Genomic DNA, 27889 nt, shown 5'->3' on the forward strand with positions numbered 1-27889 from the left:
AGTGCATATCTGGGCTGAGTGGTTCCATGGTCCTTCGGAAAAGCCACAGGGGAAGAATCAGGGGGTTTGGTGCAATTTTGAGACAGTGATTGACTTTGCCCTCAAACCAAAATGAGACAAGGCTTCAATTTGTAATGAAAATATGAAATGGAGAAGAGAGTGGAAGCTTCTTTTAGTCAGACTTTTGAGGAGAGAATCAAATTCTTTCATACTTTACAAACATGGGATATGTTGAGGGTGATGAGTGGAACAGAACGATAGTGTCATGAGTAGAAATGTTAGGGTGGACAATAATAGTTCCTTATAAAGTTAAAATGATGCCTGCCCTGTGTCTTGGTGATTCTAGCCATAGGAAGTTACCACAGTGACTCTATATACATATTCATAACAGCATTATGCTTGAATTTATTCCACAGACTGGGAACAAGCAAACAGTACTGGACAGATGGATGACACACAAAGGGCCTATTCACTCAGTGGGAAAATCCTCAGTAAATCTGATCAAGTTTCTGGTATGTGTACAATCATGGATGTATCTCATGGATAATATGATAACAGAAAGAAAGCAGACCAAAGAAGCTTTACATAGGACTTCCTTTGTACGATGTTCTGGAATAGTCCAAAATAATGTACGGGAATAGAATTTTAATCAGTGCTTTCCTGATGTGAGGGAATGGAGGGATGGAGGGAACTTCCTGGAGTGATGGGAAACTTCTGAATCTTGATTGGAGTGTGTTCAAGATGAACGTTTCCCTCCAGAGTCCACATGTTGAAATCCGACCCCAGGTGATGGTATTAGCAGCTGGGGTCTTTAGGAGGTGATTTGGTGCTTTTACAAAGAGGCCTCAGAGAGATCCTTCAACCCTTCTGCCCTCTGTGTTTACAGTGAGAAGGTGCCATCGATGAACCAGGAAAGGGTTCTCCAGACACTAAATTTGCTGGCGTCTTGATCTTGGTCTTACTAGCCTTCAGAACTATGAGAAATATTTTGTTTATTAACCACCCAGCCTAAGGTATTTTGTTATATAGTATTCTCAACACCCTAAGACTGGACGGCACTTACAAGTCAAACCTCAACAAGCTGCATCATTAAATCTGAATATTTTATTGTATATGCTGAGTATACCTCAAAAAGTTGATTTACTTAAAAAGTTCTGACTTGAGCTTTTTTAGTTCCTTACAGAATAATGAATCATAATCTGATCATCACTGTTTCATACATCTTTCTGCTTTCAAAAATCATTTCTGCATTGAATTGCCTGTAAATGAACTCAACTCAAACTAAGGAAGTTACCATGAGCAATTTATCTCGCCTGATTTCTCTTTTTGTGGATCATATCTTTAAGTTGGAACCAGTAATAAGGACATTAACATTTAGAAAAGAAGAATGTCCTATTGCATAAATGTGATGTATGCAACACTGAAGGATTTTTTAAAAATTAGTGCACTCTCTTGCCTGGAAAATCCCATTGGATGGAGGAGCCTGGTAGGCTTCAGTCCATGGGGTCGCTAAGAGTTGGATACGACTGAGTGACTTCACTTTCACTTTTCACTTTCATGCATAGGAGAAGGAAATGGCCACCCACTCCAGTGTTCTTGCCTGGAGAATCCCAGGGACGGGGGAGCCTGGTGGGCTGCCGTCTATGGGGTCGCACAGAGTTGGACACGACTGAAGTGACTTAGCAGCAGCAGCAGCAGCAGCAGCAGCAGGAATATTCAAAAAGATACAAGTATGCTTGAACTCAGCTTGAAGTCAATTCACCATGAAAAGAATAGGTAACTTCCTATTTTCTAACTGAAGTGTAATTGATTTATAATATCGTACTGTTTTCAGGTGTACAACATAGTGATTCAGTATTTTTATGGATTATATTCATTGGAAGTTGCTACCCTTTAAATATCCAATGCCAGATGCCACTCCTTCTGGCACCAAAGTTTCCACAGAAAAGTTAGCTGATGGCCGTTTGAATTAGTGTTTTCCTTTTCTTCTTCTATATACCCAGGTGTGGAGTTTCTGGATCATGTGGTGAATTTACTTTTAATTTTCTGGTAATCCTCCCTACTGTTTTCCATAGTGTACCGATTTACATTCCTAACAACAGTGCACAACGGTTCCCTTTCCTCTGTATCCTCACTAACACTTGTTGTTCCTGGTCTTTTTGATGATAGCTCTTCTGAGAGGTTCATGAAGTCATATCTCATTGTAGTTTTGATTTAAATTTCCTTAGATTAGCGATGTTCAATACCTTTTCATCTGCATATTGGCCATTTGTGTGTCTTTCTTGGAAAAATGTCTATTCGGGTCTTCTGCCCATTTTCTAATTGGGTCATTTCGTTTTCTATTTGATGTTGAGTTATTATATACTTTGCATGATAATCCCTTATCCATCATTGCATCTCCAAATAATTTTTCCCACTCAGTAGACTGACTTTTAGTTTTGTGAATAGTTTACTGCGCTCTGCAAAAGCTTTTAAGTTTAATTAGGCCCCATTTACTTATTTGTGCTTTTGTTTCTTTTGCCTTAGGAGACAGATTCAAAAGAATACTGCTGTGATATATTTCAAGAAGCGTTATGCCCATGTTCTCTTCTAAGTGTTTCTGTTTCTGGTTTAGGTCTTTAGTCCATTTAGAGTTTATTTTTGTATACGGGATAAGGAAATGCTCTTGTTGGTGTACAGACAGAAAAGTCGCTCAGTCATGTCTGACTCTTTGAGACCCTGTGGACTATACAGTCCATGGAATTCTCCAGGCAAGAATACTGGAGTGGGTAGCCTTTCCCTTTTCCAAGGGGATCTTCCCAACCCAGGGATCGAACCCAGGTCTCCCGCATTGCACGCGGATTCTCTACCAACTGAGCTGTCAGGGAAGCCCATTGCCAAAGCCCTTGACAAAAGTTTTGCTCTGCATTACTCCTGGAGGCCTCAATCCTCAGGAAAGGGAGAAAGAGCCAATCATTTTCTCAAAAACATTCTCGAAAAACAAATCCAGGAAACTTCACAAGTTTGGGTAACCCTGTTATCTATTGCCCTCCTTAGCAGTAGAATAACTCCAAAGGATCCCTCGGTTTGAGTCCATATACATTCTTTCTAACATCAGACCTCCTTATGGACAGGGAAGCCCTAGGGCTACAGTAGTATGTAACCAAACTCTCAGTGTTCTCACAGGCCTTTAGGGAATTTGGCCCAGAAACCAACCCTCCTAGCCCTCATTCAGCCATACTATATCAACTTGGGGATAGAGTCCTTAACAGAACTTGGATGGACAGTTCTCCCAAGTCCCAGCGGGTTCCTATTTGAAAGGGACTTCTTCCAGTCTTCCTTTCCTCACCTACAGCCATCAAAGTTTCAAGAATCTCTAGCTGGATTCACCTCTTCAGGGGGGAGCCTTGAAACTGCCCTCTGAAGACTCAAGCACTCCAGCATCCTACACCTCTGAACCCACTTGAAGACCTTAAATTTCTCTTCAAAAGGACCAAAGATAAGTAACAATCGAACTCTTTAAAAAGATCCATGATCAACTGCCCATGTTGTGCTCCTGATATCGTGATTGTCCTTTCTTTCTTCCAGTCTCGTGCCCTCCTGTGGATGATCCTATCTCACACCTGTGGTACCTAACCTTGGTTGTCCGGTCTTCCAGAGGCCTGCACCAGGCATCATTCTTGACTAAATGCCCCTCAAACTCACTCTTGGGCTCCAGAATCACTGAGGATGGTGACTGCAGCCATGAAATTAAAAGACGCTTGCTTATTGGAAGAAAAGCTATGACAAACCTAGACAGTGTATCAAAAAGCAGAGGCATCACTTTGCCACCAAAAGTTTCTATAGTCAAAGCTATGGCTACTCCATGAGTCACGTACAGATGTGAGAGATGAAACATAAAGAAGGCTGAGCGCCGAACGCCTGGTGCTTCTGAACTGTGGTGCTAGAGAAGACTCTTGAGAGTCCCTTGTTCAGACCAGTCAGTTCTAAAGGAAGTCAACCCTGAATAGTCACTGGAAGGATGCTGAAGCTGAAGCTCCAGTACTTTGGCCACCTGACATGAAGAGCCGACTCACTGGAAAAGACCCTGATACTGGGGAAGATTGAGGGTAGGAGGAGAAAGGGGTGACAGAGGGTGAGATGAGATGGTTGGATGGCATCATTGGCTCAATGGACGTGAGGTGAGTTTGAGCAAACTCTGGGAGATAGTGAAGGACAGGGAAGCCTGGTGTGCCGCAGTCCATGGGGTCCCAAAGAGTTGGACATGACTGAGCGACTGAATACCAACAAGCTCACTCTCACTCTCACCTTACCCTTCCTCTGTTCCACCACACAAGCTAAACCCTCCCAACATTCCTTAGACCCAGAGGAGTATTTATAGACCCTAGCTACTGCCCACAACCCATCCTTCTACTGGCTATGCATCCCTGGAACTAGCCTTCAGACAATATTACTCTGGCCAATAGGAACTCAGTCCAATGTCTCAGCTTACCCAGATGCATCATTTGATGCTAGGACCACAAGCTTTAAGTTAGATCACATAGAGTCTATCTTTCTTCAGGTCCTACAAGAATGCCTAAATTTTATTCCTGTCATTCTGTCAACCCCACAACCCAGAAGCATCCTAATGAACCTAACCGAGGCTTTCATATACCCCATCTCCTTTCAGGGCAGTCACCCACGGGGGTATTCTGTCGGTAACATCTCCAACCATGCAACCATACTTTCATCTTGACTTTTCCCCCAGTGAGTGAACAACATTGGAAGAGCACCAACCAAACTATCCAAGCAGCAGTTAAACACAAAAAAACCAGTCCTCCGAAATATCTCAGCTTTTTGGTCTTCAAAATACAGATGCCAGACAAACCCCTCTTTAATCATAGATACTGACAATACTTTCATTTCTACAGGATGGGTCTCACTAAATATCTCTGGTCACTTCTCACTTCTTGCACAATTACTGGTCTAGGGACCAAAAAAAACCCACTTTTTAAAATTCTATGCTGTTGCCAGCATCCACAGGGGCAAATTGGGAGCCTCTGATCCATGTGGAGTCCGGCTGGGAGTCCCAGTAGCCGGTAACACCAACCCCCGAATTACACTCCACTCTGACTCATATGGAGCCAGCTTACCCCCATCTCAAGACCTCTTTTCCATGTGTGTGAGCTCAGCATACACGCGCCTGCCCCCACAGTGGAAAGGAAAATGTTCTTTGGGTTGCATGCATGAAAATCTTTACCTGAAAATGTCTAATCATCTGAAGGCCTGATAGCCAGTTTTGTTTTTATTTTTTTTCTTTCCAGAGCACACTGCCTTATTTCTGATTTCCACTTTGAGCTCCTTTCAGGAGGTGCTGAAGGTTAGCAGCTGCAGTGGCTATGATTTAATTCTTTTAGAGGCAGACAGCACGTGCCAGATTCCAGTTGGCAGGGCCCCTTCATGGCCAAAAATTTGACCATGGTTGGGGGCGTTTTATGGCCGTTTTGTCCTGTGGTGCTGGGAATGCGCATCTGCTGGTTTGGCAGAGGTCCCGCTGATAGGCAGCTCAGAGTGCTGTTCCCGGAGGAGGCCATGGGAGCAGCACAAGTTCTGGCCCATACCTGTCTCACTAGTGATCTCTTAGGGCCCAAGAGGACGTTCCCTCTGCTGCTGCTTCCCATGTCTGCACTCACATTATTACAATCAGTGACCCCATGTTTATTGTTTAATCCCTGTGTTGTGCCCAACTCTTTTGTGACCGTTATAGACTGTAGCCCACCAGAGGCCCCTCTGTCTATGGCGTCTCCCAGGTGGGAATACTGCAATGGATTGATATTTCCTTCTCGGGGAACTTCCCAACCAGGAATTAAACCCTTGTCTCTTGCACTGGCAGGCAGATTCTTTACCACTGAGCCATGTGTTCGTATATATATATATGTATATATATATATATATATATATATATATATATATATATATATGTATTGGAGAAGGCAATGGCACCCCACCCCAGTACTCTTGCCTGGAAAATCCCATGGACAGAGGAGCCTGGAAGGCTGCAGTCCATGGGGTCGCGAACAGTCGGACATGACTGAGCAACTTCACTTTCACTTTTCACTTTTATGCATTGGAGAAGGAAATGGTAACCCACTCCAGTGTTCTTGCCCGGAGAATCCCAGGGACCGGGGAGCCTGGTAGGCTGCAGTCCATGGGGTCGCACTGAGTCGGACATGACTGAAGCGACTTAGCAGCAGCAGGATACCCTAGGTCATCTAACTTAGTCTGTTAAGTAACTATTCAGTTCAGTTCAATTCAGTCACTCAGTCGTGTCCAACTCTGCGACCCCATGAATCGCAGAACGCCAGGCCTCCCTGTCCATCACCATCTCCCGGAGTTCACTCAAACCCACGTCCATCAAGTCGGTGATGCCATCCAGCCATCTCGTCCTCCGTCGTCCCCTTTTTCTTCCCCCACAATCCCTCCCAGCATCAGAATCTTTTCCTGTGAGTCAACTCTTCGCATGAGGTGGCCAAAGTACTGGAGTTTCAGCTTTAGCATCAGTCCTTCCAAAGAACACCCAGGGCTGATCTCCTTTAGGATGGACTGGTTGGATCTCCTTGCAGTCCAAGGGACTCTCAAGAGTCTTCTCCATCACCACAGTTCAAAAGCATCAATTCTTTGGCGTAAGTAACTATAGCCTGGTGTTAATCTCCTGGTTGTAAATCGTGAAGCATCTGCTTTTACCCGAAGGTTGATGATGAAGTTAGGCTTTAGGAAAAAACACAAAAAACCACAACTTAGAGTATCCCTTTAATAATTTAGTTAAATCTTGTTAACAGTATAACATAACAGCAAAGGACTGCCTGGGAAGTGAGTCTTAGTAGCACAGACCTTAATAAAACTAGAATTTAATATTTAGTGAAACATAATTATTTCTAAAATTATGCTTTTTATTAATCATAGCCGACTAGTTTGTTCTTAAAATAAGTTTGGTCCACTGACCATATAGGCTTTTTTGTATTGACTGTCATAATTTTTCAGGAGTCTCAGACTAAATTCCCAAAGGCGTCTGAATGCCAAGAAGGTCATGCCAAAGGCCTGCCATCACATTTTTCTATCGGCCCCCAAATATTTTTGAGATATCTGTATTTTTTTAGGAGATGGTCTTTTTATTTATTTGATGAGGTTGTTCAGAACCCAAGTGTCTCCAGTTTCTGGAGGGACAAGGCAGAGAGTAAAGGAAAATGTTTGAATTTTACCCATAGGTGTAAAATACCAAATTGTTTTAAACCATAAGTAACTTGAGGAGAAGAGCTTCTTTATATCTGAAAGAAAAAAAGAAACCCACAAAGTTTATAAGCCAGTAAAATGTCAGACAAAAGTCATGAAAGTTGCAACCATATTTAGCAGTTCATTTAATCCCCTGTAATTAATCTTTGTTCTGTCTATGGGGTCGCACAGAGTCAGACACGACTGAAGCGACTTAGCAGCAGCAGCAGCAGCAGCAGCAGCTGCAGCAGCTGTTGCCCTTGCCTGATAATTGAGGATGATAGTCTAAAGAAGTTTGTAAAGTTTGTGTTAAGGCTTGTGTGATTGGTCCAGAGAAGTAGGTGCCTTGCTTACTGGAAATTATAGAAAGCATATCCCAAGTGGAAGACACATTGTTAAACATTTTGTCTGCATCAGGGCATTTACCCTGTGCAGGCAAATTTAAAAAAGATGAAAATAAAAAAACAATGAGGTTCATCAGGGAGCTGGGAAAAGCCAAGCAGCTGTCTTAGATTTCCCATAACCCTGACTGTTTGATTTACCCATTTTAAAATTCCTGATTTAGGAGTAGACTGTTGCCATGTTCTAAAGACATCAATACAGCAAAAGTCTTAATTTTTGTAGAAGCAGAATGAACTTTATCCACATGTGCCATAGTCTTCATAGACCATTGTGAAATAATGCTTATTTACTTTACAAAGTAACAAAAGATTTTAAAAACAAATATAAATGGCTTAAAGGTAAGGAAATTCACATAGTCTGTTATCAAAAGCCACATTCCAAGAAAACTTTCTTCTCTTAGGAGAGTGAAAACCAAATTCCAGTCTGATACCAGGTTATATTCACTGTGATAACAATAGTTATTCACTTAGTCAAAGTAACAAAAGATTTCAAAGGCAGTCAACATCTTAAGAAAACTGTACCATGCACCCAACTTTTCTTAAGCAACCACAAACTGTTCTTTATATTAGCACTCTGTAGTTGGTAAACATAAATCACCCAGAGCTCTTCATTTTATTTTCTTTTTTTTTTCCTTAAAAGTTTCTTCACGTAAAGTGACTTTCCCTGTTGACAAATTTGCAATAGATGTAAGAAGAATGTTATACTTACTGTTGATGATTCTTAAGACCTGTCCATATTAATTAGATTAACTAACATTAATAGCAGGTCTTAATTTAATATTGAATATTTCCCAGTTCATGTGAACGTAAAATTCATTCAGTTTAATTTCCCTGTATTTAGAATTGTTTGATTTGTAAGCACTTTTCCTTAGGCCCATTAAATTAGAACTCATTTACAAAATAACCTCAGCAATAGGATTCAAAGACAAAGACACACACTGAGACGTAGATTACTCCACACAGAAAGAGATCTCATAGTTTTCCACTTGAGATTTTGTCTCTTTGCACTTGTATTTTCTTCCTTGGCTTAAAGTTCTACTAATCTGTCCAAGGCTGAAGTCTCAGGCAGTGTGGGCCGTGTATGTCAAGGATGTGATAACAGTTAACTTCAGGTTTTTCCCTAGGCATGTTTCTCAAGCCTGAAAGAAGCATTTTAACAAGCTAGCTTTCTCTAATTGCACATGCAAAAAGAACCGGTTTTGTAATTTCAAAAGGTTTCATTTTGGCCAGTTTTCTCCAGAGTCTGAAGAATATTATGACCAGTCTTTTTCTTTCTGCATCATAGCCTCATAGCTAAAATTTAAATCAGAAAGTGCGGAAATTGGTTCAGATGACAGGTGCAGACTGACTGATAAGATGTCCCCGGAGGGTTGACTCTCTGGGGAGGTGGGGGCTTAGTCTGATCAGAAGAATTGGAAGGAGTAAGAAAACGTGTAGGAGTGGGGGCAGCTTGGTTTCCCTTCCTTCCTCACCACATGCCCTGAGAGGTAGGAGAAGTTAGAAGGAGACTTTTTTAGAATGTTCAGAGAGTTTTTTCAGGCTTCTGATGACAGACACAGTCGGGGATGGGGAGATAAGGCAGCAACAGAAAGACACATAGAGAAAGACACATGAGTCTTTCAGGTTTGGACTCTGACTTGCCGCCATGAAGGAGTTTAGTGTGCCAGTAAGAGGCCATTTTTCTTTGGCCTCTCAATTTGTGTTGGGGCTAGGAAAAGAAAATGAGCCTTTTCTTTTTGAGGTTTCCAGCATCAAATTTTTTTCCTGTTCCCCAGCAGCAGCAGAATGTAGCTGAGAGGTGAGTCTGAGGGAGTCTCCCTGCCTCTCCAAAACCCATTCTTAGCCTATATGCCCTAGAATGGGGGTGCTGAGAGTCACCAGCCATAGAAAGGAATCCCTTTTGTCCCAGGGAGCCCTCCCTGAAACTGAGACACCATGTGACTAATGGCACAAATGGCCGATTATCCCAACAATCGTGTCAGACAGTGAGAGGTAGCTCCTGAGTGTGCAGCTAAGGCACAGACTGTGAGACAAGATACCATGCAACTCGGGCAGGAAAAGATAGGAGAGAAAGAGATTACCAGAACCAACCTGGTGCCTCACCCTTTGGCAATTCCCTGAAACATGGAGGCACTTTTTAGAATGACTCAGAGGTGATCCAGGGATCATTACATCAGTTTCAGAGGAGGGGTCTCTAGTGCCTGCAGGATCTTGTCATGCCCTGTCAGAGTTGCCTCACTCCTAGGCTCCTCCACCCTCCCAGCAGGACAGACACCAGTAGCCTCCCTTCTTTAAGGTACAGGCAGTTGCCTTTGGCAGTGTCCACACTGGGCAGTCTCCATCGATGTGCAAATTCCACCCAGATTTTGAAGGATGGAGATTATTGGAGCCAAGGGCCCATTACCTTGAGAAGCAGGGCTCCATAGAGAATACACAATAGGGCACTGCCCAGCAGAGCCATGAAGGCAGGCCACTTCCGAACCCCAGACTAGTAGAACCATTGCACATTATCTCAGCCACGGGCGTTCAGCTGTGGCCCATGAGCCTACAGTGTAGGCTACGCTCTGCAAAGTGATGGGGTAGGCCTCCAGGAGTTGTGGGTGTCCAACCCAGAACTGCCACGCCAGTGTGTCTGGAAGGCAAGACCTCCACTCCAGTGGGTCGGGGAGTGGGACAAAATCCCCAGTGTGCCTGGAGGGAGGAAAGAACATGGAACCAAAAAGGATTAATTATTCTGTTGCTTTAAGATTTTAGACACATGTGGAAACCATCACTCCTTTCTTCCCTCCCGTTTCTCCCTTTTGGAATGGCAGTGTCTATCTTATGCCTGTCCCACCATTGTATTTTTGAAGCATATAATTTTGGTGACTTTTTACAAAAATTATTCAGGAAGTTCCCTGGTAGCCTAGTGGTTAGGATTCTAGGCTTTCACCACTGTGACCCGGGTTCAATCCCTGATCAGGGAAATGAGATCCTACAAGCCACGCTGAGTGGCCGAGAAAAAATTATTCAGGAATATCCATATATAGTTGAAAGATAAAGATTGAGGCTTTGACAGAAGGTGGTTTGAATTTATCTGAGCCATTATGTGACGTCATCTTTTAATCATCTTTTCTTCCTATTCCCGTCAGGATCTCCTAATGCCCAGTGTAGCATCTCACTTATTTTTGAGTGATATAAAGTTCTGGAGACTTATAAGTCTGAGATAAGGATGCCATCATGTTTCAGGTTCTGACACGCGCTGTCTTCAGGGTTGCCGGCTGCCGAATCCTCCTTGTATCTCTGCATGGCTTAAAGAGACCTGTGTGTGTGTCCCATAATTTATTGCACCTTGAAGATCCTACAGCGTAGACTCCTCTCACAGGGGAGTGTCTTTCAGAGAACCATTATCTGTATGACTTGTTCATTTCCATTAACAGTGGAATCTTCCTCTTGGATTTCTCATTCTTGACTTACCATGTGTATGTATGGTAAAACACTGTACGTGGTGATGTGATGTGAGGGCTAGACACCCGAGGGCAGCATAACACTTTGAGGCTGCCCTTGTTAAAACACTGCAGGAAGCATGCTGCGGGAGAAGACCCCAAGGCCATAACATGATGCACCCCCATCAGATTTCCAAACTGGCAGTGACTCAGGCACATACCCACTACAGTCATGGGAAGTCACCCACAGTTTTTAAAAATATTTTCTTTTCCACTTCCAAGGTAATCAAGGGAGGAAAAAGAGAAGTTACTATGTTATCAGAGAGTGGAAGGTATTTTGTTGAATAATATAAAGCATTTACAGTTTGGCACTGTGTCACCTTATATATGACAGGATGTTGTAATGAGACATATTGAATATTCCAGTAAAACTGTTGTGATTATAGCCTCTTTCTCCTAATAGACCCCCACATTTTTTCCAAATAAAAACTAACAGTATTTGAATATTGATATTTTTATTCCCATTTTGCCAAAAAGGAAAAATAGAACGCAAATAATCTACCTGGTCAGAAAAAAAGTTTATAACCAAAAAAAAAAAAGTCACAAAAGAAAACAATAAGTCTTTATTCACCAAGAGCTGCTGCTGCTGCTAAGTTGCTTCAGTCATGTCCGACTCATAGATGGCAGCCCACCAGGCTCCCCTGTCCCTGGGATTCTCAAGGCAAGAACACTGGAGTGGTTTGCCATTTCCTTCTTCAGTGCATGAAAGTGAAAAGTGAAAGTGAAGTCGTTCAGTCATGTCCAACCCTCAGCGACTCTTAGCAACTCCATGGACTGTAGCCCACCAGGCTCCTCCATCCATGGGATTTTCCAGGCAAGAGTACTGGAGTTGGGTGCCATTGCCTTGTCTGTCACCAAGAATTGTTGACTGCTAAAATCACTTAAGTTGGATATGTCAGTGGGATTTTACCAATAAAGTAATTCCTACAGTTACAGAATATTAAAAACATACAAAAGTGCCATTTTTATATACAGCGTAACTGAAATATAGTTTAACCAATGGTTTACAAGGTAGTCAAATACCACAACAGCAAACCATGGAAGGAGTCATAAATTATGTATTTTCTACACGTCTGAAAAGCTTTCAGCTGGGACCAATCTTGTGTTTTTATCTTTGAAGGATGACTGCTGTAAAATGACAATATTCATTAGCCTGCCCTCTAAAAGGCAATAAGCTTAATTTATAGAATGAACAAATGGACAAATTTTCTATTGTTCTTAAAGTATAATACAATTCCTTTGTTTAAGTGGATGGTATAGGAAGTGAAAACCCATTGTGTGGATCTGCCTCTTACTTCAGGGATGAGGGTACTGAGGCCCAGAGAAGGGCAGTAATTTGGTCAACTCAGCAAGGTCTCTGATTCCCAGTTCAGAGAGTCCAGGGCCTCTGGGATGGTCCTTTCCCCCTGAGTCATAACATTGTAACAGACTTGCTCTGGATGAGTATGTGATGAGTATGTAGAAGTTTGGAACTCTTGGATCCTATCTATACCTCAGGTCATTTTCTCTTCTTTTCCGGGAGATAAGGGTCACTTGTGTTGAATGGCTTTCCAGGGGATTGATCTCCGTACAGCAACTCTGAGATGCGCTCTTTGCACCTTCACCAAAAATCTCCCTGCACTGTCCATCATGGCTGTTGCAGCTCTTCTGATAGCAAAAGGCACTGTCACTACAGGGAATCCCGTCCTGCACATGGACATCTTCTGGGCACTGATGAGATGTCCCATTGTACCATTCTGGAAGGTCACATTCACTGATCTGAGGTCTACAGAGCTCCCCTGATGGCATGAACTTGCAGTCTTTGCAACAAAGCCCAAAAGCACAAGCAGCCCCAGGTCTTAGAGTGCAGTTCAACAGACAACAGGGATCTTGTTCACACTGCTTTATTGATCCACAGTCACACTGCTCTTCTCCTTCAATCACACCATTCCCACAGTGCTTCAGCATGAAGACTGCCCCTGGAATTGGCAGATTGTGCAGACGTGATCCCTGGTTTAAAGTGGTCTTTGTATATTCTGCACAGCTACAATTCGTGAATCTCTCTGCTGGCAACCTGATAGCATTCATGATGCAAACACTTTGTCCACACAGAATTCTTCATCATGCTGCATACCCAGTTCAGTTCAGTTCAGTTCAGTCGCTCAGTCGTGTTGGACTCTTTGCAACCCCATGGATTGCAGCACGCCAGGCCTCCCTGTCCATCACCAACTCCCGGGTTCACTCAAACTCAGTCCGTCGAGTCGGTGATGCCATCCAGTCATCTCATCCTCTGTCATCCCCTTCTCCTCCTGCCCCCAACCCCTCCCAGCATCAGAGTCTTTTCCAATGAGTCAACTCTTCCCATGAGGTGGCCAAAGTATTGGAGTTTCAGCTTTAGCATCATTCCTTCCAAAGAACACCCTGGACTGATCTCCTTTAGAATGGACTGGTTGGATCTCCTTGCAGTCCAAGGGACTCTGAAGAGTCTTCTCCAACACCACAGTTCAAAAGCGCTGGAAAAACCATAGCCTAACTCATGAGCTACAGTGAGAGCACACCAGCGGTCTTCTTTGAAATTATTAACTCTACAGTTGAGAAAAGGACAACATATTCCTGCCACATATGCTATAGCAAGGACACTAAGAAGTGAACCCTTAACGAAAATATGTACAGCATCATACTGTAGCTGGGAAAGACTGCTTTGTTTTCTCTGTCTTTATTAGTAATTTGTGTCATATCTCTCTGTTTTTAGTGTGGAAAGTTTATAAGTTTTATTGATATTTTCAAAGAACCAGCTTTGGTTTCATTGATTTTTCTCTATTAATTTTCAGTTTCATTATTTTCTGCTTTAATTTCTTCTCTTCTGCTCACTTTGGGTTAAATTAGGTAGCAGATTAATACAGACCTTCTTTCTAATATATGCAGTCAGTGTTATAAATTTTTGTAAATACTAAATACTGCTTTCACTGCACCCCATTAATTTTGAAAAGCTGTGGGATTTCCATCTTTGGAATTTGTTATGTTTCAGAATGTGTTCTACTTGGTAAATGTTACATGTGAGTTTTGGAAGAATGTGTTCTGTTGTTGAATGAAATATTTTATAAATGTCAGTTATATCCAGTTGATTGATGGAGTTGAGTTCATCTATATCCTTCCTTACTAATTTTCTGCTTGCTGGGTCTGTTGTTGTTGTTCACTTGCCCAGTCCTGTCTGACTCTTTGTGACCCCATGGACTGCAGCATGCCAGGCCTCCCTGTCCCTCACCATCTCCCCAAATTTGCCCAAGTTCATATTCATTGCCTTGGTGATACCATCCAGCCAGCTCATCCTCTGACACCTCAGTCTTTCCCAGAATCAGGGACTTTTTCAATGAATCATCTGTTCACATCAGATGACCAAAATACTGGAGCTTCAGCTTCAGCATCAGTCCTTCCTGGTTTGATTTCTTTGCTGTCCTAGGGACTTTCCAGAATCTTCTCCAGCATCACAGTTCGAAGGTATCAATTCTTTGGTGTTCTGCCTTCTTTATGGTCCAGCTCTCACAACCATATGTGACCACTGGGAAGACCACAGCCTTGACTATATGGACCTTTGTTGGAAGAGTGATGTCTCTGCTTTTCAACACACTGTCTAGATTTGTCATTGCTTTTCTGTCAAGAAGCAATTGTCTTCTGATTTCACGGATGCAGTCACTGTCTGCAGTGATTTTGGAGCCCAAGAAGAGGAAATCTGCCACTGCTTCTACCTTTTCTCCTTTAATCTGCCATGCAGTAATGGGGAGAGATGCCATGATCTTAATTTTTTTTAATATTTAATCTTAAGCCGGCTCTTTCATTCTCCTGCTTCACCCTCATCAAGAGGGTCTTTTGCTGGGTTTACCAATCACTAATAGAGAGTTGACATCTCCAAATATAATACTGTATTTGTCAGTTTCTTCTTGCAGGTTCATAATTTTTTTCATGTAAGTATTTTGCTGCCCTGTTATTAGGGACATACACATTAAGGGTTGTCATGCCTTTTGGAGAACTGACCACTTTATCATTATTTAGTGCTCCTTTGTATACCTGATCATTTTCCCTGCTCTGAGTTCTGCTTTGTTTGAAATTAATATAGCTATTCCAGCATAGTTTTGATTAGTGTTAGCTTAGTATCATTCTTCATCCTTTTACTCTTTATCAGTGTCTTAAAGTATGTTTCTTGTAGACAACATATAGCTGAGTCTTGTATTTTATATACTCTGATAGCTTCTTTCTTTTAAAATGTATATTCACATTTAAAGTGATTATTGATACATTTGGTTAATATCTACCATATTTATGTTTTCTGTTTATTGCTCTTGTTCTGTTTTGCCTTTTGTGGTTTTAATTCTGAAAAATTTTCTCGTTCAAATGAAACCTACAAAACTTAGTTCCCTTGAGCCATTTTCCATCCCCTTTACAGTATAATTGTGTTAAATATTTCTTCTCTGTATATTGAGAACTACATTAGACAATATTATATTTGCTTTAGCTACTAAATATAATTTATAAAATTCAAGAGGAAAAAGAAAGTCCATTGTATTTACCCATATTTTAACTCTTCCATCATCCTTCTTCCTTCCTGATATTAAAAGATGTCTTGTTTTATAATTTCTGTTCTATTTCAAAATTTTTCTTTAGCCATTGTTTCAGGCAGGTCTGCTAGTGACAAATTCTCTTAATTTTCGTTCATCTGAGTATGTCTTGGTTTCCTTAGCATTCCTGACGAGTAATTTCAGTGGATATAAAATTCTGTATTGATATTTTAATTCTTGTGAAATATTTTGCTATTTCCTTCTGGCCTATGCGGTTTCTAACAAGAAATCTGCTATTTTTCAAATTGTTTCCCCCCTGGGAAGTAAGATTAGGCAATATAAAGTTTCTCTCAAAGTACTTTCAAGATTTTTTCTTTGTCTTTTAGTTTTCACAATATGATTATGATGTGTCCCGGCATGTTCCTTGGGTATATCCTGTTTGTGATTCTGAGCTTCTTAAATCTGTAGGCTATGACTTTTGCCAACTTTTAGAAATCTTCAGTCATTATTTGAGTACTTGGAATCCCTGCCCTATTCTTCTCTCCTTCTGCAACTTGGATAACATGAATCTTATATCTTTTGTTATAGTCCTAGAGGTTACACTTTTTTTTCCACTTTATTTTTTCCTCTCTGCTTTTCAGATTTAGTAGTAATTCTTTCTCTGTGTTCAGTTTCACTACTTATTTCCTCTGTTATTTTCCAGCCCATCCATTGACTTTGTGCCTTCAGATTTTGTATTTTTCAGTTATAAATGTCCATTATTTTCTTTTTAAAAATATCCTACACTTCTTTGGTAGGACTTTATTTTCCTGAAATTTTCTACTTTTTCCAATTGTTTTGATCATCCTTGTCATTATTCATTGGAACATTTTTATGTTGGCTACTTTAAAATTCTTACCAGGTAATACCAACATCTGCATCATCTCAGAGTTGGCATCTGTTGATCGTCTTTTCTCCTTCAAGTTGAAACTTCTATACTTCTTTATATGACAGGTGAATTTTCATTGTATTCTGAACATTTTGGCTGTTATATTTTGAGGCTTTATATCTTCTATAAATACCAGGACCCCTCTGACTGTGCACTAGCAGAAGAAGAGAAGTATTTCATTGTTATTGCTATGATGATACATGCTCAGGTCTCCATTCTGTTTCTGTTGATGTGCTGAGGAGAAGGGGAACCTCATATTGTTAAAAGTATGGAGCACATTAATTTCCCCTCTTGGTCTCTGCTGACAGCACCCTGACTGGGAAATTTAAGACTTCCACTGCCCAAGTGGCCTCCAGAAGCACTGTAATATAAGAGTCTCATTACTACATGGTGAGAATGAAAGTCCCAGAAGTCTATTTGGCCTTCCCTGACATCACCCCAATGAGGGGCGGTGGCTAAGGCACGTCATGAGCTGGGTGAGACTGGATATCTAATCTCCTCACTTGGCCTTTGCTTATGAGGATTCATGTGGGACTACAACTTTTCCCATTACATTTGGCTGGAGTAGGATGGTTATTTTCTATTAATGGAAGGTTTCTGTCTTTCCAGGCTGCTCATGTCTTGTTTCTTTGGCTAGAGAGAGCAGACTTGCTTGGGCCTTTGGTTAGTTTGTGTCTATTGCAGTCTAGCGCTAACAGCCTTTTCCACACTACAATGAGGGCAGAAAAAACTAGAAAGAAATCATCACCATGCTGTTCTTGGGTTCCAGCGTTTCTAGCTGGTCCATCATCTTTGCTCCACCTTTCTGAACCTTCTTATGTATGTTTTATATGTAAAGTACAGTGCTTTAACCAGCACTGAGCATAAGCAATAGGGAGACAAGTGTTTATTCTACCTTTTCTGGAACCAGAAGTCCTTAATACTATTTTAAAATGCATTACTCCCTGTTAAAGCAAGCAAGACCAAGTCAAAACTACTTTGGGAGATTTGAATTCTTTCTCACCTCTCAATCTCCTGGGATATTTTCTATTTGAAGCAGGTGCTCTAGTCTTCTTTCCTGAGTTGAATTTCTTTGCTCTGCTTATAGGTCCTACTTGTTTGTTACTAAAACATGATTGACTGTCTATAGTTTCCTACTTTCTTATCTCTTGGTTATATTTTCTTCATTGTTAATTACCTCATGCATAGGAGCAGACTTAATCCACTGAGTTTAGCTGTAGACAAACTCTTTTTTGTAATCTTCCCTTCCTAAGAAAGGGATATCTCCAGTTCTGTGTGGTTGAATGAAACAGTTTTATGAAAAGAAACATCTCAAACAGATTTCTGAGGAAATCAGCACGGCTAGAAAGAACTTTTCCTGAGAGTAAACAGAAGGGGACTGTCACTAAAAATGCTTCTAATTGATAATTATTTCATAGAGCTCTGAATCCAGTTAAATTAGGAGGTGGCAAGACTCATTTATCCAATAATCCTCTTAAAATAGGATCTACCCAGATTTAGTATTTTATTGACTCAGTTTTTTCTATGCAATATTTATAGAGTTGAAATCATTTTAGAGATGATCTATTTTGCCAAATTTTATGCTCTAAATTATCAAATCATTTTGAATGTGTTTTTTAATCAAAATATTACAGTTTAATAGGAGATGCAACTTTTAAAACTTGTATACAAAACAAAATAGCAAAGTTATAAATTATATAATTTTAAAATATGTTGACTATGGTAATTATAAGGAGAATTATAGAATATCAATGTTGTCTATATTATTTAGAAAATATGTAATATCTTGACCTACAATGTTAGTATAATTTAACCCAACAGTGAAAAGTGATTAAACAATCTGGCCAATACAATAGCATGGGTAAAACGATGAAGCAGAAATGAATCTACACAAATTGGAGGTGAAGAGGCTATCTAATTTCAATTATAGTGAAGTCAGACATAAATTTGTATAGAAATGGTGGGGCCAGAGCAAGACATTCTTGAGAGCCAGTTGTTTCTGGAGAAGTGAAAGATCCTTGTTGCTAAGCAGCTAAGTCTAGAATTTTGTCACCTGAGAGACAAGAGCGGCAAAGCTTATGGTTCCCTTTGTTATGTGAGGTCTCAACTACCTATCTTGGTTCACTGATAAGTCTGGTACAAATTATCTTGAAGAAAAAAAGCATGGAAGCTACTGTTACTTCTGTTGGTAAGTCATTTATCAAGTTTGCCTCTAAGCATAATTTTGTAATCAGAATAGTATGCTGAATAATGTAAAGATTCTTAACTTTGGGTGTTTTTCCTTTTAAAAGATGCAAGAGACTTTAGCATGAGAAGGTCGGGCTATGTTGCAGCTAGGGTTTGCCTAAGACTGAGGGGGTTGCTGTGATGTGGGACTTTCAGTTTCTAAACAAGATAGTACTGGGCAAAGCAGGATAAGTTGATTACCCAAGTTGCTAGTAAAGAACAGGAAAATAGGAAAAAGTAAAGTTGAGAGTAGGAAAAATTTATAGACTCGGTGCTTTAGTAGATAGGAGATATGATCTGGAATAGAAGATAAGGGCTAATACCTGAATCTCAGGCAGGATCACTCTTCCAATATGACTGGAATATGGAGTAGGGTAGAGAAGTAAAAGAAATGGGCATGCATTCATATAGGTGTGTAACAATGAAAATCCTAAAAATCATTTTGTCTTTGAATTTGGCATCAGTATGAATATTTTTTTTCACTCTGTTCTGGAGTAAGAAATTCATTTTGTATTATGAACCAGTGGCCACACATATAAAAATACCCACAAAATGTGTGCATCATTCGCGTATGAATTGCTAAGGAACTTCTAGGCACGTCCTCTGATACTTTAACTCAATTTTCTAAAAGATAAAAACTTCATGTCAAGAACCATTTAATTGACTTCATGACTCTAATGAATCAGTGACAGAGTGTATTCAAGCATAATAGAGTAAGAGAAATGATGGGTAGGTAAAGGTTTTCAGAAATTTGAAATAGCTGTGGGGAAAAATTAAGAGATGATAAAAATATATGGAGGAGGGCTATTGTCTACTCCAAGTTTCCAGTAATTATAGAGAATATGGATTTTTAATGGCACCACTTCACAGTATTAACATTTAGAATGACGTTTGTTATGCACCGAGCCCATCTCTCCAAACCAACCGAGAGAGTGAACAAGTCCATCGTGGTAATGCAAAGGCAAGAAGGGAATTTTTATTTCTAGCGCGCTAGGGCTCAAGCCTCATCCGACGCAGCGGAATCAGACGAGAGCCCCGAACAAAGCAGTATGGCGGTTTATACACAGTCAGCTCTTTGTCTCAGTTACAGGGTACTTGGCGATACCTGATTGGACAGGCAGAATGAGCCCATGCAACGCCTTCCTTATGCTATCGCATATAGAAATCTTTCCTTATTTGGTTAAGGAATGTTCTTCAAGAAAACAGGAAACATGACTCAGGTCCCCGGCACTGTTATGCACCTCATTGAGCCGACCACCCTGCCTAACATTCCCCCCTGTTCTTAGATCATGCAGAGGAATCCTCGTCTGGGTCCTGAGATACTGTTTGATATTGCTGCTGAAGCACGAACAGCTGTACTGTATTAATGCACTCTTTTACAAAGGCTACAAGTCTATTGATAATACAAGGACCAAACGTAAGCATTATTAGAAGGATTATCAGGGGTCCTAGCAGGGTAGAGATTAAAGTAGTCAGCCAGGGGGATTGTTAAAACCAGGACTCAAACCATCCCTGTTGAGCCTCACGCTCTCGTTTACGCTGGGCTAGCCCCTCTCTCACTTTGGCCATGGATTCCCTAACTATTCCAGTATGGTCTGCATAAAAACAACATTCTTCTCCTAGGGCGGCACAAAGTCCCCCCTGTTACAGAAATAGCAGATCTAGCCCTCTTCTATTTTGCAAAACTACTTCAGACAGGGAAGTTAAAAATGACTCTAAATGACTAATAGACCGTTCTATACGAGTGATCATATACTGATCTATACGAGTCTTCATCTATGGCTGCTCTTAAAGAGTTAAATCCTTAACTTTGCATGGACAAAGCTGTTATTCCAGTTCCCGCCCGGCTATTCCCAGACCGAATATAGTTGCTATGGTTATGGCAGTAATGGGCTCTCTCTTAACTTTATAAGCTCTTTCTTGTTGATTAAGAGTCAATTTGTGGGCCCAATAATCATATACAGCTTCTTCTGGTTGATACAGTATCTTTGGTATCACAGCCACCATAACACAAAATTCTTTTTTAGGATCAAAAATGGAGCTGTGTACACAGGGAGTCAACCCAGTGTGAGAGCACACCCACCATCCTCCCATCTGTGGAACTGACCACCTGGCTACAGGCAGACTCATGAGTTCAACAGTAAGGGCACACACTGAGGATCTGTCTGGCGGCACTTTGCCCATACATAGTCCCTTTCCCCACACTTCTCTCATTGTAAGGCCTACTTTTCATTCTCCCCATCGACACTGGGGAGGATCGGTGCCGTTGGCCAGGTCGTAAGAGGCGTTGAGGCCTACTGCCTCATAATAAGGGGGAATTAAGTTGTAACATAACCAACAGGATTTAGTTGCCTCAGGATGGGTTTGATTTAAGGTAGCATAAGCTGCCTTTGCTAATTTCCATAGTGGATCTGTTTGTCCAAGTTTAGCAAGGGGGCTCGCCTCTGGGTCTTTTGTTGGTCCCTGGGATGTAGGGAGGGAGGTTGTCGGGTAGAGAGTTGCATGGACCTGTTCAACGGGGTTTGGACTGATACTATACATTTGTACCGGTTCTAAAACTTGTCTCACAACAATGATCCCGTTATAAGTAGTCAGGTCATTTCTGGTCTGAAGTCCCCATGATATCCCATTGACCCAGGTCTTCTCTCTCTTTTTTTTTTTCCTTTGTCAATGTTAAACCTTATTTTTACCTGGGCAAAGTTATGATCCTTTTCCCAATCAGAGTATGGAGGTACGGGTCCTACAAATGAGAAGTTAAGCAAGTCCCAATTTCCTACATCCCACCGTCTATACCCTGGAGTCTCCGACCCATCATTAGAAGTTACACAGTCCTAAGATTTACAATAAGAGTCCTGTATCCCCCCACAGATCTTCCAGTTGTGCCTGGGTGCACCTGGGCATGCCCAGAATGCATGATTCCGGAGGTAGCCCCCTTTCCAAGGTACATTTACCACCGGCTTAAGGTCAAAGTATAAGTCTGGCCACCAAGTATTTGGTGGATGTATTGCAGTGGTGGAGTTAATGTTAACCATCTCACGTGTTAGTCCATTTTGCAGTTTCCAGGAGATTTTGACGGGTTGGTGCGGGTTCACGCTGGCAGCTTCGGAGCAGAGTAACATGGTCATCCATAAGATGGTCCAGACGAGTTGCCTTGGTCCTGTCGATGACGCCGGAGCTTCAGCCTCAGGGGGTTGGACGGGTGCAGAGACGCTTCCCATTCTTTTTTAGCATCTTCCTGCTCTGCTGAAGTAGCTGGGCGTACGTGGTTGCAATGCACCCAAGACCTGATACTGTCGACCTTTAGGGCAGTTGGGGTGGTAAGAAGAACAACATAAGAACCCTTCCATTTAGGTTCTAGTGCCTTGATGTGGTGCCTTTTGACCCACACCCAATCTCCGGGGCCGATGTTATGTGAGGGGATAGTCCCCTTGTTTTGACCCTCATGTATTTCCCGGAGCAGTTTCCAGACGCGAGAATGCACTTTGCCCAAAGCCATCAAAGCCTCCTGGAATTACCCCAAAGTAGGAGGTGGAAGTTTCTTTCCTTCAAATATTGGACATACAGGGGGAGGTCGCCCATACAGAATTTCAAATGGGGTCAGATTAAGCTGATAAGGAGTATTACGTGCGCGAAAGAGGGCGAAGGGAAGGAGAGTCACCCAGTCCCCACCAGTCTCTATAGCCAATTTAGTTAAAGTTTCTTTTAGGGTCCGATTCATTCTTTCAACTTGCCCTGAGCTCTGTGGGCTGTATTCACAATGTAATTTCCATTTGGTCCCTAGAGCCCGGGCAAGGTTCTGAACTATTTGGCTCACAAAAGCAGGTCCATTATCAGAGCCAGTAGTCACTAGCAGGCCAAACCTGGGAACTATTTCTTCTAAAATCTTTTTAGCCACTACCATTGCAGTTTCTCCCTTAGTAGGAAAAGCTTCTACCCACCCTGAGAAGGTATCTACCAACACTAACAAGTACCGGTAACCATACTTGCCTGGCCTTACCTCGGTGAAATCTATTTCCCAGTGCTGCCCTGGCCCTTTTCCCCAATACCTCAGTCCTGCGTGTTGCCTCTTTCCTGGCCTCATCTGTTGACATGCCTTACAAGCATGTACTATGTTCTTCACAGTTGTTTGGTGCCGGGGAAATCGCAGGCGCGCAGTTTGAAAAAGCATCAGAGTCTTTTTCTCTCCCAGATGAGTAGACGAGTGTAGATGCTCACACAGTTGCCGTCCCAACTGAGCAGGGAGTATCAAGTAACCATCAGAGTCTCGGTACCATCCATCCTCTCCTTGTTGGAGGTAGGGACGTTCCTGGATCCAGGCAAGGTCTGTGGATGAATACTTAGGGGTTGGGGGCAAAGTTCCCATACCTGGGGGTGGAAGTCCGATCGCCAACACCGGAGCGATGAAATCTTCATCAGCCGCTTTTCGAGCCGCCAGATCTGCGCCACGATTTCCTCGTGCCGTGGGGCTGTCCCCTTTTTGATGTCCAGGTACATGTACTATTGACACAGCCCGAGGCAACTGCACAGCCTCCAGAAGTCGACGGATTTCTGGCAAGTTTTTAATCTCTTTTCCTTCAGCTGTCAAAAACCCCCATTCCCGATATATCGGGCCCTGGATGTGTACCGTGCCAAAAGCATAGCGACTGTCAGTGAAAATAGTTATTCTTTTTCCTTTGGCTCTCTCTAATGCCTGAATCAGGGCAATTAACTCTGCTCTTTGTGCTGAGGTGTCTGGGGAAAGAGTCTCCGCCCATATCGTCCGTCCAGAATCATCTACCACTGCGGCCCCCGCCCGTCTCTGTCCATCTTTTACATAGCTGCTTCCGTCTGTAAACCATATTAGCTCACTGTTATCCAGTGGCGTATCTGTTAAGTCCTTCCATATTGCCATTACCCCGGCCAGTATCTCATTGCAATCGTGGAGGGGGCTATCCCCCTCCGGATTGGGCTAAAGAGTAGCTGGATTTAGAGTGCAGAGCGTTTGAAAATGAATCCGTGAGGTGTCAAGTAGCAGGGCCTGGTAGTGTGTCAGGCGGGCATTGGAAATCCATTTACCCGGGGGTTGTTTCAGAACTCTCTCTATAGCATGAAGAGTGTAGACCAAGAGTCTCTGTCCATAAGTCAGTTTATCAGCATCATGGACTAGGAGCGCGGTGGCCGTGATGATTCGGAGGCAAGGTGGCCATCCGGCTGCCATTGGGTCCAATTTCTTGGAAAGCTATGCTATGGGACGCTTCCAAGGTCCCCACTTCTGTGTTACTACCCCTTTTCCTATCCCTCGCCTTTCATCTGTAAATAATTGGAAAGGCTTAGATGGGTCAGGAAGGGCAAGGGCAGGAGCTTCCAGCAAGGCACGCCTGAGCTCCTGAAAGGCCGTTTTCATTGACTCAGTCCATTTCCAGTTTTTGTTTTCTTTGGTCCCTTCATACAGGGGCCTGGCCTTTTCTGCAAACCCCAAGATCCATAATCGGCAATATCCCACAGAAATTCTCTCACTTGTCTAGGGTTGGCCGGCTCAGGGATCTGGAGGATGGTTTCTTTCATAGCCTGTGTTAGCCACCTCTGGCCCTGTTTTATCTTATAACCGAGGTATGTAACCTCTTGCTTAGCAATCTGGGCCTTTTTGGCACTGGCCCTGTAACCTAAAGTCCCCAAGGTTTGGAGAAGGTCACCTGTTGCCTCTTGGCACTCTTTTTCCGTAGTCGCTGCCAGCATAAGGTCATCAACATATTGTAATAAAACAATGGTAGGGTGTTCAACCCGATACTCACGGAGGTCTTCATCCAAGGCCTCATTAAACAACGTGGGTGAGTTTTTGAAACCCGTTTTTGAAACCCTGTGGTAAGCGAGTCCACGTCAGCTGCACAGGAGTCTGACCACTGTCTTCCTGCCATTCGAAGGCGAAGATCTCTTGGCTTGCAAGGGCAAGAGGCAGACTGAAAAAGGCATCTTTTAAATCTAAAACAGTGTACCAAACGTAGCTTGGTGGCAAGCTGCTTAGCAATGTATAAGGGTTAGGAACCATAGGATGAATGTCACTCACCCGTTTGTTGACTTCTCGCAGGTCTTGAACCGGTCTAAAATCAGTTCCCCCAGGCTTCTTTATGGGAAGCAGGGGAGTGTTCCATGGGGACCGGCACTTTCTCAAGACCCCAGCGTCTATGAGGCGTTGTATGTGAGGAGTAATTCCTTGCCGAGCTTCTTGACTCATGGGATACTGCTGCACTCTCACCGGTGTGGCACTGGCTTTCAGTTCCACAATAATAGGGGGCCTCTGTTTGGCCAGTCCCATTCCTGCTGTTTCAACCCAGGCCTGAGGGTATCTCCGAACCCATGGCTGTACTTCGGGACTTATTGTCGCTGGGGCCTCTGGCAAGTACAGTCTGTATTCATCCTTTAATGCCAGAGACAAGACCTGAAGAGGATGCCCGGTTCCATCTAAAACTGACACTTGCCCGTGGTCGAAATGAATTTGGGCATTTACTTTAGACAGTAGATCTCTTCCCAGCAAGGGTGCTGGACACTCAGGTATCACCAGAAAGGAATGGGTCACTTGGTGGGTCCCCAAGTTCACATGCCGTTTTGTAGTCCATCCATATCGCTTAGTCCCGGTTGTTCCCTGCACCCAGCTACTTTTCTTAGACATGGGTCCATCTCTTTGGTTTAAGACTGAGTATTGAGCTCCTGTATCCACCATGAAGCCAACCAGTTTCCCCTCCACATTTATAGTTACCCAGGACTCGGGAAGGGGCGTCGAACCCTGACCCCCCCTAGTCACTATCCTCACCCACGTAGAGGATATGACTGTCAGGAGAGGGAGTATCGTTCTTGGGATTTTGGGGCCCCTCTTTTAGGTTTTTCTTGGGGCATTTATCTTTCCAATGTCCAATCTCCTTACAAAACGCACATTGGTTTTTTCCAAGCTTGCGCCTTGCAGGTTTTTCCTCAGTCTTTGAGTCTAGCTTTTTCCCTTTTTGGAACCTATTTTTGTTTTCAATTCTGGTGAAAAATATCTGAGCCAGCTCTTGTTGGTTCTTACGGTTTTCTTCAGCTCTAAATTCTCTTTCTTCCCTTCTAATGCGATCCTCTCTCTCCTCTGGGGTCTCTCTATGATTGAAAACTCTATCTGCTGCCCTCACTAGATCTTGCAGGGACTGTTCACCCAACCTCTCTATCTTTTGTAACTTTCTCCTAATATTGGGGGCTGCCTGATTCACAAATGCTAGCATAACTGCTGCTCGAGACTCATCTGCCTGTGGGTCCGTAGGAGTATACTGTCTAAAAGCTTCCATTATCCTTTCAAGGAAGGCTGCCGGGCTCTCATTTGGCTCTTGCCTCACTGAATTTACCTTGGCCAAATTAGATGGCTTTCTGGCGGCCGCTCTAAGGCCAGCCATGAGAGTCTGACGGTACACTCGGAGACGCTCCCTACCTTCAGCGTGTTCAAAGTCCCAGTTGGGTTGCACCAAGGGGAACCCCTCTTCAATGAGGTGAGTCTGTATTGTGGGCCTCCCATCCACCCCTGGCACATTTTTCCGGGCTTCTGACAGGATCCGTTCGCACTCTTCTATAGTAAAAAGTACCTGTAACAGTTGCTGACAATCATCCCAAGTGGGATTGTGAGTAAAGAGGATAGATTCTAAAAGATCAATAAGACCCTGCGGTTTCTCAGAGAAAGAGGGAGTTTGAGTCTTCCAATTGTACAAATCACTAGTGGCAAAGGGCCAATACTGATATGTCCATTCCCCACCCTCTCTGGCTGGCCCCGCCCAGACCGGAAACGCATGAACAGTGGAGGAGGGTATTTCCGGGCCTTCTTCTTCCGCTGCACTGGCCATTTCCCTTGCTCTTCCCCAAGTTCCCTGGGCAGGGCCCCCTTCTCTAGGAGGAGCCGAGGGCTCGGCCCTCCTCCGGGCTTCTCCCGATGAAACTTGTGGAACCTGTGGAAGCAAGGGCGGATGTGGATCCGTGTACGGGGGTGGGAACAACTCAGTTTCCAGGTCAATCAGGTTAGGATACAGAGAAGATTCCTGGAACACTGGCTTAGGTCGCTTTTTGTCCTGTTTTTCTTCTTTTTCTTCAGAAGCTTTCATGACTAGCACCTGTGGGTTTAGCGAGGTTGGAGTCGGGGAAGAGGGACGGGGAGGTTTAGGAGGTTTAGAAGGAGCGAGAACAAAGGGTTTAAGCCATTCCAGCAGGTTTCTCACTAGATCCTGCCAGACCAGAATGTAGGGAGTCTGGTCTGGGTGCCCGGCAGGACTAGGGGTAAGCACCCTCTCTTTAACTGCCTGGATAATTTGGGGATTGAAGGTTCCCTCTTGTGGCCATCCGACGTCAAAGGTGGGCCACTCGGCGGAACAGAAAGTCACCAGTTTGCTCTTCTTTACCAGTAACGAAAGAGTCTGAGCTCTAGACTTAAAATCAGAAAAATGGTCAGTCATCAGAGACAGCAGAATAGAAGTAGATTGCCCCATGGGTACAGAGAACATGGACAATGACACGGACAATGACTCACACAGACAGTGCAGGCACACAGAGTCACAAAAATGACACAACAAACAGATTCCAACTCTCAATATTACTTTCAGTCTCCTTTATAGCACTAGAGACCCCTTCTCTATTTGCAAGTGTCTTACCGTCAGGACATCCTCAGTGCCAGCTGCCCTCCCGGTTCGCTACCAGGGACCCAGCCTTACACTGGGCTTGCCTCTTCACCTTACACCTAGATGCCTCCCCAGTACGATACTGGGCCCTGGACTTAATCTAGGCCTCTGCACTGCTAGCACCGGTGCTCAGAGCTCTCAACTCCTAACGAGATTATTCCCTTCTACCAGGAGAGTTGTCCTCCCCGGTAGGCTGGAGATCCCAGATTAGCCCCCAAATGTTATGCACCAAGCCTGTATCTCCAAACCAACCGAGGGAGTGAACAAGTCCACCGTGGTAATGCAAAGGCAAGAAGGGAATTTTTATTTCTAGTGCGCTAGGGCTCAAGCCTCATCCGACGCAGAGGAATCAGATGAGAGCCCCGAACAAAGCAGTATGGCGGTTTATATACAGTCAGCTCTTTGTCTCAGTTACAGGGTACTTGGC

General features: G+C 43.1%; 2 protein-coding genes and 1 pseudogene across 3 annotated transcripts in view; 1 reads left to right on the plus strand and 2 right to left on the minus strand.

Moving 5' to 3' along the window:
- Positions 1-27889, plus strand: part of LOC121820000 (disintegrin and metalloproteinase domain-containing protein 21-like) — a 56815-nt gene that overhangs the window by 15259 nt on the left and 13667 nt on the right. Inside the window, exons 5-7 of one of the 2 annotated variants that reach the window (XR_009601286.1) lie at positions 417-512; positions 1566-1776; positions 3335-5844. The gene's annotated coding sequence lies outside the window, so the exon portion shown is untranslated. Of the gene's footprint in view, positions 1-416; positions 513-1565; positions 1777-3334; positions 5845-27889 lie in introns of those variants that run through there. The other variant, XM_060418230.1, reaches the window with a different exon arrangement.
- Positions 12596-13227, minus strand: LOC105614185 (disintegrin and metalloproteinase domain-containing protein 21-like; annotated as a pseudogene).
- LOC121820002 (uncharacterized) lies at positions 19748-27840 on the minus strand. The gene is given in 3 exon segments (XM_042252703.2): positions 19748-24280; positions 24283-24622; positions 24624-27840. Coding segments are annotated over 3 exon segments (3573 nt in total). The 5' UTR covers positions 25497-27840; the 3' UTR covers positions 19748-21920.

The sequence above is a fragment of the Ovis aries genome, chromosome 7 (assembly GCF_016772045.2).
Source record: "Ovis aries strain OAR_USU_Benz2616 breed Rambouillet chromosome 7, ARS-UI_Ramb_v3.0, whole genome shotgun sequence".
Lineage (NCBI taxonomy): Eukaryota > Metazoa > Chordata > Mammalia > Artiodactyla > Bovidae > Ovis > Ovis aries.